At 44.7% G+C, this 19,873-nt stretch overlaps 1 protein-coding gene across 1 annotated transcript in view; it reads right to left on the bottom strand.

Moving 5' to 3' along the window:
* mRpS17 (mitochondrial ribosomal protein S17) overlaps positions 1–19,873 on the bottom strand; it is a 231,456-nt gene that overhangs the window by 68,421 nt on the left and 143,162 nt on the right. The window contains exon 4 of the mRNA XM_080286312.1: positions 17,919–18,039. Within this exon, the coding sequence (XP_080142438.1) occupies positions 17,919–18,039 (121 nt within the window). The remainder of the gene's footprint in view (positions 1–17,918; positions 18,040–19,873) is intronic.

The following is a 19,873-nucleotide window of genomic DNA, read 5'->3' as shown; positions in this document are numbered from 1 at the left end:
CGAATTCTAGTGGAATTCCCACTGCGCATCACTCAGTTCAACTGTCCTCGCATTCACTCGACTGAGACGGTTTACAGAACATTTTCAGAACATTTCTTGCTGTTTCACAAGTGATCATTCGTATGCACGATGTTGGTGCCTTCACTGAGTGATTTATTGTGAGCGTATATCGCTCACTTTCTTTCCGCTGACCGTTGAAGTCCACACGGCCATTCCTCGCCCTCTTTCATAATTTGAAGTTAGTCAGGCGTGGATCGTCGCAAGTGCAGGACCATTGTGCCCAGCGTGGAGCAGCGCCACCATTGTACGGTGAGTTCCTGAGATCTCCACCTAGATGGTGAATCGGCGAAGAGGGTTTAGCGTATTGCAAAGTCTGTCCTGCACAGGCGCCCAGTTCTTTCCGCCTTAGCTCCCCTCCACTGACCAGTATTTCTTTTCGTTTTCCTATGTTTAAGCGTTTAGTTTTTGAATGAGCGTGTGAGTGTATTCTCCTTGTTATTTGTGTCCCCCCCCTGTGGCGGGGGGGACACAACCTGGCCGCACTATGGGGTGGTGCTACTACTCTGCGGCCGGGTTGTGTTAGGAAGAATACTGCCACCGTATTCCCTGCGTGTCGTAAAAGGCGACTGAAAGGGGCGAGGTGAGGGGACTAGGGACCCCCTCCTCTGTTTTTTAGTTCCTAAAAAGAGACAGGCCAGAGAAAGGGACGGGGGATGGAGTTATCCCCGTACCCTGAAGATTGGGTCTATGAATGTGCGTGGATGTAGTACAATTGAGGCTAAAAGGGAGGAGATTGGGAGAATGTTTGTGAGAAGAAAGTTGGATGTGTTAGCTTTGAGTGAAACGAAGATGAAAGGGAAGGGGGAATCTATGTTTGGAAGTGTGAATGGAAGATTGTCAGGTGTTGATAGAGGAAGGGCAAGAGAAGGTGTGGCCTTGTTAGTGAGTCCGGAAGTACAGCAGTGTGTGATTGAATGCAAGGAGGTGTCATCGAGACTGATGTGGGTGAAAGCGAAATTTGAACGTGAGTTGTGGGTGTTTGTGAGTGCATATGGGCCTGGTAGTGAAAGGGATGAACAAGAGAGGGAGTCTTTCTGGAATGATGTTGATGAGTGTCTGCAGAGTTTTGGAGCGAATGTGAATGTGGTAATGATGGGAGATCTGAATGCTAGAGTGGGAAATGTAGCAGTTGAAGGCGTAGTTGGTATGCATGGTGTGCCTGGAAGAAATGAAAATGGGGAACGAATGATAGCGATGTGTGTTGAGCGAGAGATGGTGATTGGGAATACGCTGTTTGAGAAGAAAGATATTTATAAGTATACATGGGTGAGACAGGAGGGTGGAAGGGTTGTTGATAGAGCCTTGATGGACTATGTGGTTGTGTCTAGGAATGTAATAGGAAGATTGCTGGATGTGAGAGTTCTGAGAGGGGAGGGTGGAGGTATGTCTGACCACTACCTGGTGGAGGGAAAGTTAAGAGAAGGTAAGAGATGGGTGAGAGCTAGGAGGGTTAGGTGTGGCAGGGAGGTTTTGAAAGTGAGTGAGTTGGATAAAAGAGAGAAAATGATAGAGTATCAGGAGAAATTGAAAGATGAGTGGAACGCAGTGAAAGATCGGGAAAATGGCAGCGTGGAGGAGGAATGGCAGTTGTTTAAGAGTGCTGTGGTGGGGCATGCAGAAGAGGTGTGTGGTGTGAGACGTGTGGGTGGTGGTGTAAGAAAAGGAAGTGAATGGTGGTGCGAGGAAGTAAGTATGGCTGTGGCTGAGAAGAGACGTGCATATGAAGTGTGGCTGCAGAGGAAGGATGAGATGTCATATGAAAGGTATAAGGAAAAGAGGAATAGAGCGAGAAGGGCTGTGCGTGATGCTAAAGTGGCAGCAGATGAGAGGTGGGGTAGGCGGCTGACAGAGAATTTTCAACAGAATAAGAAAATGTTTTGGAAGGAGGTGAAAAGGGTGCGAAAGGGAGAGTCTGGGAAGGAAGAACGAGTAAAAGCAGAGGATGGAAGGATGTTAATTGAGATGGATGCAGTAAGGAAGAGATGGGCAGAGTATTTTGAAAGATTGTTAAATGTAAAGGAGGAAAGGGTGGCTGAGATTGTGGCAGATAGAAGGGTGCAAGGAATAAATGTGTTGGGAGAGTTGAATGATTCTTTGATCACGAAGGAGGAAGTGGAGAAGGCAGTAAAGGAGATGAAAACAGGGAAAGCTGCAGGTATGGATGGGTGTGCTGTGGAATGCCTGAAGGGTGGTGGAGTGACTATTGTTGACTGGTTAGTAAGATTATTGAATGTGTGCTTTGAGAAAGGTATGGTGCCAATTGACTGGGCAAGTGCTTGTGTGGTCCCGTTGTATAAAGGCAAGGGTGATAAGTATGAATGTACTAGCTTTAGGGGTATAAGTCTGTTGAGTGTTGTAGGTAAAGTGTATGGTAGAGTGTTAATTATGAGAGTTAGAGAGGGTACAGAGGGAGTGATTAGTGATGAGCAGTGTGGCTTTAGGAGAGGGAGGGGATGCGTTGATCAGGTGTTTGCTGTGAGACAAGTGTGTGAAAAGTATTTAGCGAAAGGCAAGGATGTGTTTGGGGCATTTATGGATTTAGAGAAAGCGTATGATAGAATTGATAGGGAGGCTTTGTGGACTGTTTTAAGATTGTATGGACTTGATGGTAGGTTACTAAAAGGGGTGAAAAGTTTTTATGTAAATAGTAGAGCGTGTGTAAGAGTGGGAAATGCTGTGAGTGATTGGTTTCCGTGAGAGTGGGGCTGCGACAGGGATGTGTGATGTCGCCTTGGTTGTTTAATATTTACATGGATGGTGTTGTAAGGGAGGTGAATGCAAGAGTTTTAGGTGGTCTGAGTCTGGTAAATGTTGATGGAGGAGAGTGGAATCTGAAGCAACTGCTGTTTACAGATGATACTGCACTGGTGACTGATTCAGAGGAGAAATTGAGACAGTTGGTAGAGGAGTTTGGAAGGGTGTGTGAAAGGAGGAAATTGAAAGTAAATGAGAATAAGAGTAAAGTGATGAAGTGTACGAGGTTGATAGATGGTAGGGGGATGAATATAGTTTTGAATGGTGAGTTGCTTGAGGAGGTAGATTGTTTTAAATATCTAGGGTCACATGTTGCTGTGGATGGAAGAATAGATGCAGAAGTGAAGTTTAGAATAAATGAAGTAGGAAAGGTGCTGGGAGGAATGAAAAAAGTGTTTAAATGTCGTTTGCTTAGAATGGATGTAAAGAGAAGGCTGTATGAGGGTGTTGTGGTACCGACTGCGTTATATGGGGCTGAAACATGGAATATGGGTGTAGCAGAGAGGAAAAGTTTGAATGTAATGGAGATAAGATGTCTGAGGAGTATGTGTGGAGTGACGCGTATGGATCGAGTGCGAAATGATGAAGTGCGAAGGAGAACTGGAGTTGTTCGGGAGATGGCTGGTAGAGTTGAGCAGAGGGTGTTGCAATGGTTTGGGCATATGGAGAGAATGGATAATGAGCGATTGGTGAAAAAGATAACTAGATCTGATGTGAGAGGTGTAAGACTGAGAGGAAGACCACGAATAGGATGGATGGACAGTGTGAAGAGAGCGCTGGATGCGAGAGGGATGTCTGTTGAGCAAGGAAGAGTGGCTGTGCGTGACAGAAATAAATGGAGAGAAATTGTGAATGAATAAGTGATGACGCAGCCCTGAGGGGATATTCTCCCGCATTTGGTGTGATCAGCTAGTCAGGTCAGGTGCGGGTAAGGGGATGGGTCTGTTATGATGTGGCAGGGGTAAACCAGTTCTGCTGTCGGGCCCTGCTGTGGATGTCACTGCTTGCATTGGGCAGTTGACCCTTGTGCGGTGTGATGCGGTGAGGATCTGTCCGTTCTCCCCTTTGGGGCTAAGATGCGAATGAATGTGTTTGAATGGATGAGTAAATGGAGAGTGAGTCGTCCTGTCTCGGCTACCTCCCTTTCCTTGGGGGAAGCAGCCTAGGTATATAGATAGATAGATAGATTTTGAATTCATTTTGAGACTCAAGTAATGTAAATTTATTTCACTGTAATTAATAAACTTACAGTTCTTTTTCTTTGAGCTTAATGTAGTTAAACTCGTGTTTTATTTCTCCACATTACGCTTATTTTAGTTGCCGCTCCTAGTTTGCACAAATGCTTTACATTATTCATAACTGGTACTCGGAACAGTACATTTGTATCAAGCTTAAATCCATTATGCCAGCCAGGAGTTAATGCACTGGCAAGAACCTGTTTATCATTAATGGCATTAGTTACTGATTGTCAGGGGTGGAGTCACTTTCTCAAGAGGCTAACAGTACTAACAAACACCAAGTGTGAGTAATTAGTCTTTGCTGTGTACTGTTGAGAAAGTTTATAAATTCTTGTCCTTAGAGAATTAGCAAAGTAAGCCGGCATAAAGTAAAACTGCTTGATTTTCACAAGTCAATTCCTTGTCTCTATTTTTAAGCACATTTTAAGCAAATCATTCTCATTTACTAAATTCACATCCCCCCGTGACAGTGGAGTTTGAATGAACAGGAGGATCATCAGGCAAAGGACTGTTAGGATTACGTGCCCCAGGAATGTTACCTATAAGTATGCTAGAGCGCTTCATTGGAGCTCTAACTGCGTTGACCCATCCCTCGTAGTATGGGCAGCGGATATAACAGCGAACAACGGAGAACTCACTAACTCACCCCAGGAAGTCTTCTACTTGCATCTTGGGACATGAGGAAACGTCGGTGTCAGGAACTGCCCCTTCAGACACTATGACTGTGTTGCAGCCAGTGTCCCTGATGATGGTCGAGGTCCAAGAGCCGTTAACCCTTACACCGCAGGCTTGTTTCCCAATGTTTTGCGTGTCCCGCAGGGTTATTCGGGCTCCGACAAACTCTCAAAAAATATTTGCCAAAAATCAGTTATTACTTCTAGAATATTAAAATTACATATGCATATGGACTGCCTCTTCAGACACTATGACTGTGTTGCAGCCAGTGTCCCTGATGATGGTCGAGGTCCAAGAGCCGTTAACCCTTACACCGTGGGCTTGTTTCCCAATGTTTTGCGTGTCCCGCTGGGTTATTCGGGCTCCGTCAGACTCTCAAAAAATATTTGCCAAAAATCAGTTATTAGTCCTAGAATATTAAAATTACATATGCATATGGCACATACCTTCAGCTTTCTCCTGGGATGTTTGTTGAGCCTTCATCGATTACCGTAGGATTTGTGGAGACCTCTGAAGTTGGGTAACGAAGTCTCCACTTTACACTTCCCGACAACCCGTAATATGATTACCACAGCCAGATATTATCACTATAAACACTATTCTATGATTATCAAGTAGTTTGGGATCCATACTCCAAAAAAAAAAACACTGTGAAAGCAATGAAATTTACGAGCGCGTATGACCTTCCCACTTGCACTAGTTCGCTGTTGGTATTCTGTCATTTATTATTCATAAAACCTCTCACACTTTGTATTTCTATTACTATATAACACTTATATATATCTGGAGTCTTTATCCATAAGTTTCCTTCCGTAGTATTAGTTTATTGTCACTGAAGTCATTCAATTTTTCATTCAGTAAAATACGTAGAGAGCCACAGATTCACTTTCACTGTTATAACCTCAAGTATTTGTACTCATATTCTTATATTACTAATTATTTACATTTCTATTTACATTTTCTATTGTATTTGCAATATTTACACTTCTATTTTACTTACACTATGATATTCACTGACACTTTCAGTAAGATAAAACTATATTACACTGTTCAGTCATATGTACTGTACATCCATTGCTTTCACTTGCTATTTACACATTATTTTCCTTTCCCACTTGCACTTTTAGAACTGCTTCTGGCTGTGGTAATCAAAGAAGCAGGTAACACAGAAAGGAACCTGGCACTCAGCGCACTGCCAAGAGGTGCGTTTGTGCTCAGGTGCGCGTCGGGTGGTATGTGCACACACCTGGCACCTGCGGATCGCAGCCTTCCTCTTGCCTGTGGCAGGCATTTGCACCAGTCTGTGCCAATCCATGTACGCCCTCTGCTCAAGTCTGTCGGGAAGTGTTACTGGATGGCGCCTTAGAGTTGCTGCTGTCACCCTACCATATCTTTCAAGCAGCTGCTGAACACAAGTCCTGGCGAACAACCTCAGGGATAATTACTTGGGTGGCTTGACCTTCATCTTGTACAGGATGAAAGCGTTCAGCATCGTCATGTCTATGAGATGCAGAAAAACTTTCCTGTACCACCTAGTATTCTTCCTGAGGCAGTCGATCTCTCCAATCATCATGTCGGACTTGTCCACCAGCCGCATGTTGATATTGTAGTCTAAGACAGCATCAGGTTTCCTCACAGGTTCGCCTGTCCTATGGTCGACCTTCCCACTGTCTGTCATTTCCCCCTTGTGTACGGTGGTGAGCGTGCATGACCCTCTTGTCATGCCACCGTATTGCTAGCATCTTCTCAGACTTGCATAGGTGCACGTCTCCTCGCTGCGAGGTTCCTGCCTCTGGGAATTTAGGGAAGTGGGCACGATTACTCTTGACAGTGCCGCAGAAGCCGATGCCGTGCTCTGAAAGGTATTTGGCAAGTTTCGGTGCTGTATAATAGTTGTCTGTATACAGCACGTGATTCCCACCAAAATAACTTTCAAGGAGCATTTTCACTACACAGCCTGAGAAGCCAAGGGGGTGTGTTTTATCAAGATCGACAGTGCTGGCTGAATAAATGACGAAGTCAAGGATGTACCCCGTCTTACAGTCGCACAGTACAAAGAACTTGATTCCAAAGCGATGGCGTTTGCTTGGAATGTACTGCACAAACCTAAGACATCCTCTGAACAAAACCAAGGATTCGTCAATGACAACCTTCTGAAAGGGGTGGAAGAATGTTATAAACTTATCCTTCATTCTGCTCAGAATCTCCCGGATCTTCCAGAGTGGGTCGGTTTGGGAAGGTACATTGTTGTTGGCAAAGTGCAGGTTTCCCATGATGTTCCGGAAGCGATCTCTGGCCATGTACTTACTGAAGGTGGGTGAGAGTAGTAAGGGGTCCATGGACCAGTATTCTTCCAACTCATGCTTCTTTGAGTGTGGCATGAGAAGCATGAGGGCGAAGAACACATACAGCTCCTGCACTCCCAGCATGGACCACTGTTGCATCTTGGCTGCACCTGTACCACTTGCAGCACGTTGTGATTCATACCTGTTGGTCTCATCACATATGTGCTGCATGACTTCATCATCGAGGAAGGCCAAAAGGAAGTCCATACACTCAGCATCCTCGTCAAGACTGAAGGCAGGCTGTACTCCTGAGGAACTCTCGTCAAAATGGAGATGTTCGGGGACAAAATCAGACCCTTCCGTCCACGCGAAGGTGTCCAGGATTCCCTGTTGTGGCGGTATAGGGTGGGTGAGGGTGGAGGGTGGCTGTGAGGCAGATTTATCGGGTTCAAGGTCACTCGCACTGACCCTGGTTTGCCGTACAGCACTAGCAGCCCTTACTCTACTAGCAACTCTACTTTTACGGGTCAGGGATTTACCTCTTCCTCTAAGGTCTGCCTTCACTGTTGATGCTGGTGGTGACTCCAACGACGAAGACTCCGGAGAAAGTTCAGCAGAAGAAAAGGAAGAAATGAGTGAAGTGGGGCTTGGGGAACGGGGAGGTGAATCAACTCGGGACTCATGGTGGGCTGGGTCACGCGGGGCCATTGTTCCGGGGCTAACCCGCCGCCTTTTCATTCCCTTCCCAAATTCCTTCCCTTGCTGCACTAACGGCTCCTTTCCCTTGGAGCTAGGGATAACTTGGGACACTGAAGCACTCGCACTAGTAGTTTCTGGCACGATTTCCTCACCCGGCTCATCACACGAATCCCCCGAAGGGTCAAAGTCACTATCCATCATCACCATTGATAATTCAGCTAGTTCACGTTCCACTGCAGAGTCACTTAGTCCTTTCCTGCTTGCCCCACGAGTTTTCTGGGTGTAGAGGTCACGGGGCCCTTTGGAATGGGCGCAGAAGCGGCAGAAATGGCGGGGCGTGAGTGCGACATGCTTTGACCACAGAGGAGGACAAGGAACTAAATGGCGTGGCTTATCTGAGAAGGCAAGGGTTGGCAGTGACAATGGGGCTGACAGCTGCTAACTTACATGCTAATAAATTATTGGTAGAAAATCTCGGCAATACATAAAGAAATAGGTAGTTCCAGGTGAATGTAAATGTCACTTAGGCTTCTCCCTTCCTTTCTGACATATATTTTTATTACAGAAATAGATTAAAAGGCATAATTCAAAGGGGAAATTACCGTGGGAATGTACCGAATGAATGCATGTGAGGTGTTGTCAGGTGATAATTAGCCAATTCCCGGTGTATACCACTATCACTTACCTTATTTTTTTTTTTTATAAATTATTTTATATAAGTATAGGGCATAGGGTTTATTTCAATGCATGAAATCTGTGGAAAAATCCGAGGGAGATTTGCTTAGCGCAGCACGGCCGGGGAGGTGAGAGGACAGGGTAATGGAGGGGAGGTAGGGAGGGGAGTCAGGAATGGGGGAAAATGGCTAAAATGTCAACAATGGATGGGAATACAGATGAGATTTGGAGTGCTGACTAGTGTTGGACATTGGCAGTACTGATAGATTATACAAGCCACCACTTGAAAGCCCGGGATAATTCAAAATAACACAGAATCACAAAAGTGACGCCCCGCGGTATGATCCATTGCACCCGAGTGTCATGAAAGTGATGCCCCGCGGTTACGGGGTTAATGGTGCCTGTAACAGAAAAATCCAAAGGGGTACGGTCATTCATGCAAAATCCTAACTTGTATTTTGATTGATCCACTGCTCCATCCTCAAAAGCACGAGGGTTCTTTGGACAGTGGGCCTTAAGATGGCCTTCTTCCCCACAGTTGTAACACTTCAACCGAGAAGTGTTCTTTGCAGTGGATTGGAAGGAGGTGGTTGTGGCTTGTGAAGGTTTGGGACTAGCACCCATAGGCTTCTTGTGTGAGGCATAAGACTTTCCTGAGGAACTGGTGGAGGTGTGCTTCGGGTAAGCATTGTGTGCAGATGCCCAAGCATCGGCCTTCTCCACTGCTGACTTGAGGTCTAAGACCTGTTGTTCTTTGATGAAAAAGTGGATGTCTGGGAGGAGCAAGGCCAGAAATTGATCTAGAACCACAAAATCACGGAGGTCTTTGAATGTGTGGGGAACCTTGCAGGCTTCCAGCCATGAGTCGAAGAGCTGTTGTAGGTGGGTCGTGAACTGGTGGTAATTCTCTCCAACTTTGATCTTGTTGTTCCTGAAGTCCAGTCGGTATTCTCTCAAACCTAGTCAGACAGGAGGCAGTGTCCTCACCTTCATTGTAGACAGGGAGGCTAGGTCGTTTCACAAATTGGCCTGGCTGCTGTTGTTAAGAGTCTGTTGACTGTTTGCTCAACCCGAGTTTTGCCAGCTCAAACAACCGCTCCTTCTCCCTCTCTTCACGCTCTCATTCCTTTTCCTTCTCTTCACGCTCTCGTTCCTTCTCCTTCTCTTCAAGCTCTCGTTCCTTCTCTTCAAGCTCTCGTTCCTTCTCTTCACGCTCTTTGGCTCTTTCATCTCTCTCAAATGCTTGCTGTGTAAGGACAAATTGGTACACATCACTCCCTTCTAACCCAAGACTTTCAGCCTAAGCCCTGAGTTCTTCGATGGTAGAAAACTTAAACACTGTGACAATACAAAGTACTACCCATTAAATACAAAAACCCACACAAAGTACACACACATAAAGAAATGATACCTAACAACAACAAAAAAAAGTGCAACAAACACGAAAGAACACCTAAACAGTACCTGTCCTGACAACGGAGGGACATGACGTACCAACACACCTGGCTGGCTAAAGTAGTAACAGACATGGTCACTAGCCGGAAGATTACCTTCGCGGCTACTTGCTTAACCAGAACAAGGGCGGTTAAAAGGATTAACCTGCACTTAACCACGACAGGAGATTAGAAGGTTCTTAACCTGCACCTAATCTATACTCAAACCACAATTAACACTGTCATGAGCACTCCCACGCCTCACAGTAGTGAGTGTGGTAGCAGCACAAAACAACTTTGAACAACCTCTGTGCTCACAGCACCTTACCTGTCCACCACCAAACTCACAGCACACTACACTGCTGGGAATCCTGGCGAGGTGCGCCACTTGTGAGGAGACGAGTGCGAATACCTCTCACTTCCCTTCTCCACAGATCCAGGAATGGCCAAGCTAAATAATGTAGGGTGAGAACCATGAGCAGGTGGCAGGTAAAACAACAGAAAAATGCGAAGAGATTTAATGAACTTCTCTCACCAATAATAAGGGCAAAACACAGTGTGTACAATACACAAAAGCACACACAAGAACAGCCAGGCAGAGTGGAGAGAGTGGAAGCAGTGCTTGCTTCAAGTCGTGGGAGCTCTCTGCCATCTTGTCCTGGATCAGGCAACAGGTAGTCTCTGTTGAAATGTTGAGACAGGCTCGAAGATGTGGAATGGGCGATGAAATACCAACTGGAGAAGGTGTTGAAATGATCTCGAGGGTGGCAGGTGTCTCAAGTGAAGCAGTACATGAATACAGTGGAGTTTTCCCCCTTACAGCAACCTACTTCTCTGTAATACTGACAGATCATCACCACCGCCTCAACTGCCTCGTACCATCCCGAGAACTCCCAAACAGGAGATGGCCATGACAGAAATAACAACTCCAGGCTACTTTATTTAACCTAACACACTACTCTCACTCACTCTAACACTCTTCTTCCTCTTCTGACTCTTTCACCAATAAACTTTTCTACTCTCTTCTTTTACATCAAACAAGGTCTGTTTCAAACAACATTCTCTTCAATGACTGACAAACTCTCTTTGGCACCCTACATACAAGCATTCCTTGTAGTGTACACAGCCATACCATCTCAATGTATTCCTCTTTATCCACTCAGTACTTCCATGTCTCACTCCAATAATTGTTTCTTCCAATTCATAACGTTCATAAATTTCACTATTACTTATACCCTCCACCCTCTGCATGCCTGCTGCAGTTCTAGGCTAGGTCATTTCTATAACTTGCAATTTCATCTCTCTGACAACTCCAACTATCGTTCGTTCATTCATTTTTGAAGCTCCAATATGTTTGCATGCATCAGCCTTGGTCACCTCATGGTGGCTCGCACGTAATCTGAACTTAGCGTGCGGCGCCAACCAGCTGTGTTTTGCCGCATACTTCCGCTGACATCCGCCAGGGCGACGCTGCCTTCTCCCCACTTCCCGCTTACCCATCGTCATGGGTGCACGCTCCTCACCATGGCCTCCCATGTGCAGGTTTTGTGGTGGTGCCCTACCTCCTGCAGGCTCTGCTGTTCCTCTGCTGCCTCTTACTCCTGTGTGTGATGATGGCCCTGCCACCTGAGAAGAGGAAATGAGTGGTTTTGACTCTGGAGAAGAAGGGGGAGATATTGGAGAAGGTGGATGCAAGATGGCTGACGTCTCGCATCCTCCGTCGATCCAACCTGGCCCGCTCTACCTTGTTTGATATCAAGAAATCTCGGCACAAATTCACCCAGTACACGGCTGGCTTTGCATCGAAGACCAAACGCAATGCGGAGAGGAAGATTATGTGCATCCCAGGTTTGCAGAAATTGACCACTCCACGCTGATTTGGTACAGTACCGACAACAACATGCTGCTGGTGTGCTGGTGCGTGGTACGGAGTTCAAGGCTGCCACTGAGAAGTTCCCCAGGCTACACGGCACCCTAGACTTCAAGGCACCTGAGGGTTGGCTCTTCGCTTTCAAGTTACGCCATGGGCTTACCAACAGTAAGACCCAGGGCAAAGCTCTGGACGCTCACTAGGAGGGAGTAGAGGAATTTCGGCAGAAGATGAAGGACTTGATCGACAGGGAGGGCCTCACTCTCCGTCAAGTCTACAATGCTGATGAAGCTGGTCTATTCTATCACTCGCTGCCAGCAAAAACTCTAGCTGTGGAGACGGAGAAGCATGTACCTGGCCGCAAGCTCTCGAAGCAACGGATATCTGCTTTGTGTTGCACCAATGCTAATGGCGTGCACCGGCTCAAGCCCATTATTGTTGGCCATGTAAAGCAGCGTCAGTGCCTTCGTGGGGTGATGGATGTCCTTCCTGTCGTGTGGTACCATTCTGTGAAGGCTTGGTATTCAGCCAAGATCTTTAAAGACTGGTTTCACCAGCACTTCGTCAAGGAGGTCATCCATTACCAGACAAACACACTGGGAATCCTGCGCTACCAGGTAAAGGCCCTCCTTCTCTTGGACAATGCACCTGTGCATCCATCCGACCAATGAGTGGTCGTGGCAACGAAGAGGCTGTACCGTCGGAAGTTCCTGGATGAGGTGATGGTTGTTCTCATGGACGAAGACAAGCGCAGGGAGGGACAGGACACATGAGGCCAGCGGACTGTGGAAGACCTTCGCCGCAAGAACATCAAATCAGCCATCTACAACTGGGCCAGTGCATGTAGGGAAGTCTCTGTTATGACTCTGGAAGGTGGCTGGTCTCGTCTGTTTCTTGGAGCCGATGTGGTGCAGAACTTTCTAGATTTTGATGTGGATGACTTCCATGCACGTCTTCATGCGGCTGGCGACAACGACGACGTGGATTAAATGCATGAGTGGTTGGATGATGACAAGGGCGATCCTGGGTATCAGATCATGTCTCATATCAAGATCGCATCTTCAGTTGCCGGTACAAGTACCCAGCTTGAAGATTCCGACGAGGACAGCAAGGATGATGAGGACTCCTTTCAGTGTGCCACTACTCCAGCCATCCCCAAGCTGAGCGCACTCCGGGAGCATGTTGAGTTCATTCTTGACTACGTAGAAAACCTGGACTGCAACAGGGAGATGGAGCCCCTGGGACATGTGGCAGCTCATCATCAATCACCAGAATCGCCGTTCCGTACGTCAGTCAACCACTGACAGTTTCTTCAGGCCCGTGACCCCTGCCGTGCCCAGCCCTGGCTCCACACCTAAGACAGGCATTCCACCTCCCAGCGACAGCCCAGTACATCAACCACGGTGGAGTCACCACTGGATGTGAGTTTGCGGCTATCTTCAGAGTCGTCTGCTGTGGATAGTCCATCACCATGTCCCAGTGACACAACCCTCGGCCACCTGCAAAACCTACTGTTGGACCCTGACAGTGAATAAACAGCAAAAACTTGCCACTAGACCACACGGGAATTTATAGTGTTGTGCAGTGTAAGGAAAATAACGTACAGTGTTAAGAAATTAGAATTCAGAGTGCAAAGGATTAAGTGTAGAGTACTACTGTACAGTGGAGAGTTTCAAGTGCATGAGCAAGTAAGAAAAGAATGTGCAGTGGTAAGAAATTAGAATTTGGAGTGCAAAGCCTTAGGTGCTGAGTGCAACAATGGTGAGTTTCGAGTGCAGCGCAACTAAGAAAAGAATACGCAGTGTTAAGAAATTAGAATTCAGAGTGCAAAGGATTAAGTGCAGTGCAACACTGGATTACTGTACATGCTTCAGATGCACCTTCTTACTGTCAGTATCTGAGAGGAGGCGGGTTCATCGCGAAGGCCACGGACGTGTTGTTAGTACCCTGGATACTTCTAAATATTTTCCTTACTCACCTCTAAATCCTCATTCTCTGGTTCCTTTTCATTTCATGCTTTCTGTCCCTTATTTGTGTGAATAGGGTCTTAAATAGGTGCTATGCATGTCCAGTAGGGAGTTATGTAGGTGGTTTTCTGAATCAGGCTGGGTTAGGGTCCGTAAGTACCTGTCCAGGAGGCATCTTCCCAGTATCCAGACAAACCCCACTTTCTGGACATGCCTTTGGCTCTATTACATTGGATATTGGAGGGATTACTGTACCTTGATAAACAACAATGGGCTTAACCCGCGCCGTCCCGGCGACGCGGCAACATTGCAAGGTCCCTAATTTGCACAATTTTCAATTTTCGAGTGATTTTTGGCATATATACACGGGACACCTTCTTCTATTCCTCTACAAGATGCCAAGCAGGAACAATGCCTTACACCGCATAATGTCCCCCCCCCCGCATGCCATTGTCTCGGGAATTCACCTGTTACCAGTGACCTGGCCAGTAAAGACATTCAGGGCCAGAGTGATTCCCCAATCGATGACAATGTGGAGGACAAAGTTTACATAGCATCAGAGGAAGAAACAGTCAGAAATGATGATCAGGTAATGTGGGAATAAAAAGTTCATGAATGGTGATGAGTTAGTGAGTGAAACAATGTTTATAATGCCTATATTACTGTTTGAAAACAAATATACTCTTGTACTACATATAAATTCGTACCAAGTAAATAAATAAATACTGTCTGTGAGTGGATAAAATAGTTACCCTCCCATAGAACTCATTTTCTTTGGTGCCAGCCTGTTAGAAAACCCAGTCAGGTAAGGAAGAACTCGTACCTAAATCGCGTATTTTAAACCTCAGGTGAGCGATTTCTCTATGAATTTTCGATGTTTCTCACCAAAAGCGCATGTTTGGGCCAAAAAAAAAAAAAAAGGTCCAAAAACGTCGGGATGGGACGGGTTAAAGCTGACCCCTGGTGCACACCAGCATTAACAGAAAGCTCCTCACTCAAATCTCCTTTCACCCTTGCCTGGGTGTGAGCACCCACATACATGGCCATAACCACCCTGACCAGCCACTCCTCCATCCCAAGCTTTCTCACTGCCCACTTCACCACCTCTCTAGGGACTCTGTCAAAGGACTTCTCTAATCAACAAAAACAAAGCACAGTTCCCTTTTCTTTCCTATATGTTTTTCCTGAAGCTGTTGAACAATGAATATTGCATCAGTGATCCTTTGCTTGGCATAAAACTACATCAGTATATACTCATTCATCAGTGATCCTTTGCCTGGCATAAAACTACATCGTATATACTCATTCCCTAATCATACTTTCTAGGACTCTATTACCTTCATTATCTGGTCTAAACCTTTATGCCACTAAAATTTCCTCTTTCCAGGGCATCACCCTTCCTCAAGTATACATTTACAATTACACTCTTCAGCCAATCACCTGGGACAACACACTCATATATAATCGTATTTATCAGGTCAGTGACTAACCTCATTCCCGTATCTCCTGAGGCCTTCAACATTTCAGCAGTCAACCCAGACATACTTGCTGCCTTCCCCACCTGCATCCTGCCTACTGCTCTGCTCACAGCAGCAATGTAAATCAAAGGCCAAGGGCCAAACACTGGATCTGCAGACTCCAAACCTTCTTTGTCCCAGTCAAACTCATCATTCAACAACCGATTATAATGCTCTCTCCATGTGTATTTAATATCTCCACTGTTCACCACTACCCTTCCTTCATCATTCTTCACACACTGCTCACCTATGATATCCCTATTCTCCCTCCTCATCTGATTTGCCACCTTAAATATCACAGTCTTCCTTTCCACACAATTTAGGTTATCAAGTAAAAGTCTCTTTGACTCAGACTTTGCCCTTTCAACCTCTTTTCTAGTCCTAAGCTTGGCAGCCAAGTATTCCTCTCTTACTACCAAGTGACAACACATCTGTGTCTTAAACCTACATTAATGCTAAAAGGATCAGTGAGCTTCTTCCCCACCGTCATACATGCAGTACTACCCTCATAATGGGTTTTGTTCCCCTCAAAATACTTCTTTCTACACTATATGTGCCTAACACACTCAATAATTCTCCAAGCCTTCTCCAACTCCATAAGTGGAACTCTGTAAGTGCAGCTTACAGTCTCTTGTTCTTACAATGTACTTCTCTACTAAAGACCTCATTGTAAACATCTTGTTTATGCATCCACTATTCATTCTACTACGTTAGTTCAGCAAACTAATCCCTTAGTGATTCTTGCACTCTTCCTTTTACCTTTATACAGTGGTACTACTACCACCTTTTTCCAGTCTTCTGGTACCCTCTATGTATCCCATGGCAGTTTGCACAGACTATATATTATGCTGACAGCCTTATCATTGCCATACTTCAACACTGCTCGTCATATGTCATCTGCTCCTGGTGCCTTATGTAGCTTCAGCTTAGTAACTGCTGTATTTTCCATCTACTCATTGATCGTCTTCCACTGGTCTGCTAGCTCCCTTATCCATGTACCAACAAGTAAAAACTAACTTTTCCTTATCTGGCACCGCCAGAGCCAAAATATTCTCTCCACTTCTCAGCTATATTTTTCTCATTTATAGTACCCTACCATCGTTGCACCAAAGTTTACCTTCATTCCTCTTCAACTTCAATCTACTAGCTTCCTTTATTCTCTCTCTCTCTCTCTCTCTGTTTTAATAATTCTTACACTGATCACTTATCTTTCTTCCACACAAATCATCAACTCAATTTCTGTTTCATACATCATTCATTTTACTTTTTATTTCAAAGTCTTATATTCTTGCTTCTTTCTTCTTCTTTCCTCCTTCAGTACACTTCTCTGAGTTCTATGATGATGATGACTGATGGATAATTGTTGATGGATGACGACTGCTGACTGATGGGACAATGATGATGATGATGATGATGATGATGATGGTGATGACAACTTGATTCTTTCTCATCTCCAAAAGACTTTTCTCACATAAATAATACTAACTGAAATATCTAAGTTCTTGGTGGGGCAATATTGCATGGATAAATGAAGAGATGGATGAACAAGTAATAGACTAGTGGGTGAATAGATGGATGGAGAGGAAACTGTATGAAAAATTATTAAGGCACAATAGCTAAAAAATACAGGTAATACACTGTATACAACACAGAGATTATTCCTTGGTGTGCAATAACATGCATATGCAACCCTGGACAGTTTTAGTAGGCTTGATCAGATACTATAAAGTACTGTATACCTTTTTGCCTGATGGCACCTCCTGTATTTTATTCTAGTTAAATGCCAGTAACTTTTTTCCCTTCAGGAAATACCTCTCCAACTGAAGGGGTTGATTCAGTAAAGAGTACACAGTGCACAGAACAGTTTAGCTTGGCCTGTAAAGACTATGGTTTTCTATATACGGTAAAATCTCGCTATATTGGAATAACGGGCCCAAGCCATTCCGAAAAAAGCGAAATTCTGATAAAAGCGATATCCGGACTTTCCCCTGCTAACCCAGACTTTTTCCCATGTATCAGACATTAGTCTGGATCACACCAGTGGTTTTTAAACTGTTTTTACTACCACTGTAGTACTGTACTGTATTATACATTCACTACAATAATTATCAAATGGTATTATATACATATAATAATACTGGACTGTACAGTACTGTGCACTGATAAACATGTCATTTATTTACCTTATTGTGGTGAACATAGCTGAAGTGGTCAGGTGGTCTGGACTGCTTATGGTTTTATCAGACTTTTTCCGATGTATAAGAATTTAGTCCGGTAGCTCCTCGATTCCAATAAATGCGAATTCTGATCTACTGAAGACCGTTATATTGAGGTTTTACTGTACATATATGGTTGATGCTGCTGTCACCCCATGTTCATCAGGAAGTGAAACCTTCTCATGCAGACCACTATCCTCTTCATGGTGAATAGGGTGGGAGCTGAAAGGCATTTGTGTTACCAAACAGAGTCACTGGGTAATATCACTGCCACCACATGAAGGCATCTATCTCCACCACCTCTATCCACAGCACTTAGTAACACTCATGACTGAAAGTTCACTGACATTTTGCCAGCTGTAGCAATGGAAAAAGCTGAATGAAAAATTTTTATGCTACAGCTATATGAGGCACCTGGCAAGAAAGATGGCTGAGATTTGGGAATTAATGAGAAATAAGGAAGAAAACAATAAAATGCTGTTATGTGATTGTCAGTGAACTTTTGCTTGTAATGATAAAAAATGCTTACTTTATGAGAAAAATCTTTCTCGCCCTCCTGCCAACCCCTATCTGGAGCTTCATCATACTTGAAGCCACCAGTGCCGTCCTCAGCAACACCAAACATCTCATTGCGCTGCTTCACATGATCCCTGCAGTTATTTTCACACACTATAATAGTGCACATAAAATAGGGGAAAAAGTAGTTACAAATAAATACACAGTGATTCAATGGGGACCAAAGGACAGAAATTTATTGTTCGCTATTTCACACACTATAATAACGCCATGTAAATTTGCCTTATACGACAGCAATGCTGAAAAAAAAAAAAAAAATCATACAACCAACTGCTACTGTACCACAAGGAGAACTGAAAAAACAGCTCTGTAGACAGGAATGGAACTTGAAAAGGTATCTTTTTTGTAATTACTTTGAATTAAACTGCAAAAGGTGATATAAAAAAGAAAAAAACAAAAAAAATATACAACTAGGATTTGCTGTAGCTTAGGATATGAGTACAAACAGAAACCAAGTGGTCCAGTGGAGTCTCCGTACAACATAAGACAGGTTATGTAAAATCTTGTGCTGAATCAAGTTTGAGCTAAAACATGAAATATAATTACCTGTACAAGTAAAATATAGGGGTTAGGTTCTGGGAACCTCATATTTTTCTTTAAAAAAACACATTATTATCAATATTTCTGCATGCTGCAGTGTGTTTACATATGATCTCCCCAACTGGACACAACAGTGCATCCTAACTTTACCTGACTGAGAGGTTTTACCCACCCACCCCAAGACAGCCCATAATTTTAACCCCCTAAAACTGTGATTAGGTCTAACCTTGGAAACTCCCAATATGAACCAGGCAAAAATTGCTGTAAACAAAGGCACCTACAGTAAAACCTCGCTATAACGGACTAACTGAGGCCCAAGCCATTCTAAAAAAGTGAAAGTTTGATAAAAGCAACAACTGGAATTCCCCCTGCTAACCTGGACTTTTTCCGATATATATATCTAAGCAATTTTCCCAAAAAGATACTGAAGAAATGACAGAGATGCATTCCAGGTCCAAACCCACACTCTCATATATCTTAATCAATGGAGACTGATACAGAAACATCATAGGTGATATTATTATCCTCATAACCAACACTACTGCTAAAAAATGAGACAGCAAACATCACATGCACGTAGGTGAGGCAGTGGGAGGGCAAATGACAGGCTAGAGTCAGGTTGGCAGCAGCAAGCTACACAGGGACAGGGGAAGCCAGGTGGACGAGAGACAAGCAGGGGTGGAGGAGGGGGAGGGGACAGGGAGGGTTACAAGCAGGGGTTGGGGAGGGCAGGGAGGGTTACAAGCAGGGGTCGGGAGGTAGACAACAGGGGTGAGGGAGGGCGGGGGGAAGGGAAGGGCAGGGGGATGGGGATGGAGACGAGCAGGAGTAGGGGAGGGTGGGGGGACAGGGAGGGAGACAAGAAAGCCAAACTACCCGTCTCATTCACTCGCTCACTCATTCTCTCTCTCTCTCTCTCTCTCTCTCTCTCTCTCTCTCTCACAGGCATGCACACACACACACACACACACACACACACACACACACATATCCTCTCGATCTCCTTCTCTTCTCCCCATTCCCCAGCCCACCTGTCCCTCCTCCATCCCCTGCCACACTTGGTGATTTTTTCTTTTTAGTTTTCAGTGATTTACTCAAAAACTATTGGTTGTACTGAAATTCTGAAAGCACAGCAAGAATGCTCATGAAATTCTGCATCTAGACATATGCTTTGCTCTTGCACTTTGGGCTAGGATGTTGGGAAGTTATTTGATGCTATTTTTAGACTTGAACAAGTTTTATTCTCACTGCATTTCTGTGCTTACATTCATCAGTTTTGTGTGTTTTTATTTGCTTATCTTAAGGTATAAACACTACTGAAAATGATGGTATATAATTCATACCAATAAAACCAATTTCCAGAGGCAA

Source organism: Coenobita brevimanus, chromosome 111 (genome assembly GCF_032717465.1).
Source record: "Coenobita brevimanus isolate Jiangsu-jjx chromosome 111, ASM3271746v2, whole genome shotgun sequence".
Taxonomy (NCBI): domain Eukaryota; kingdom Metazoa; phylum Arthropoda; class Malacostraca; order Decapoda; family Coenobitidae; genus Coenobita; species Coenobita brevimanus.
Note: the sequence above shows the minus strand (reverse complement) of the source record. Positions and strands in the feature narration are given on the sequence as shown.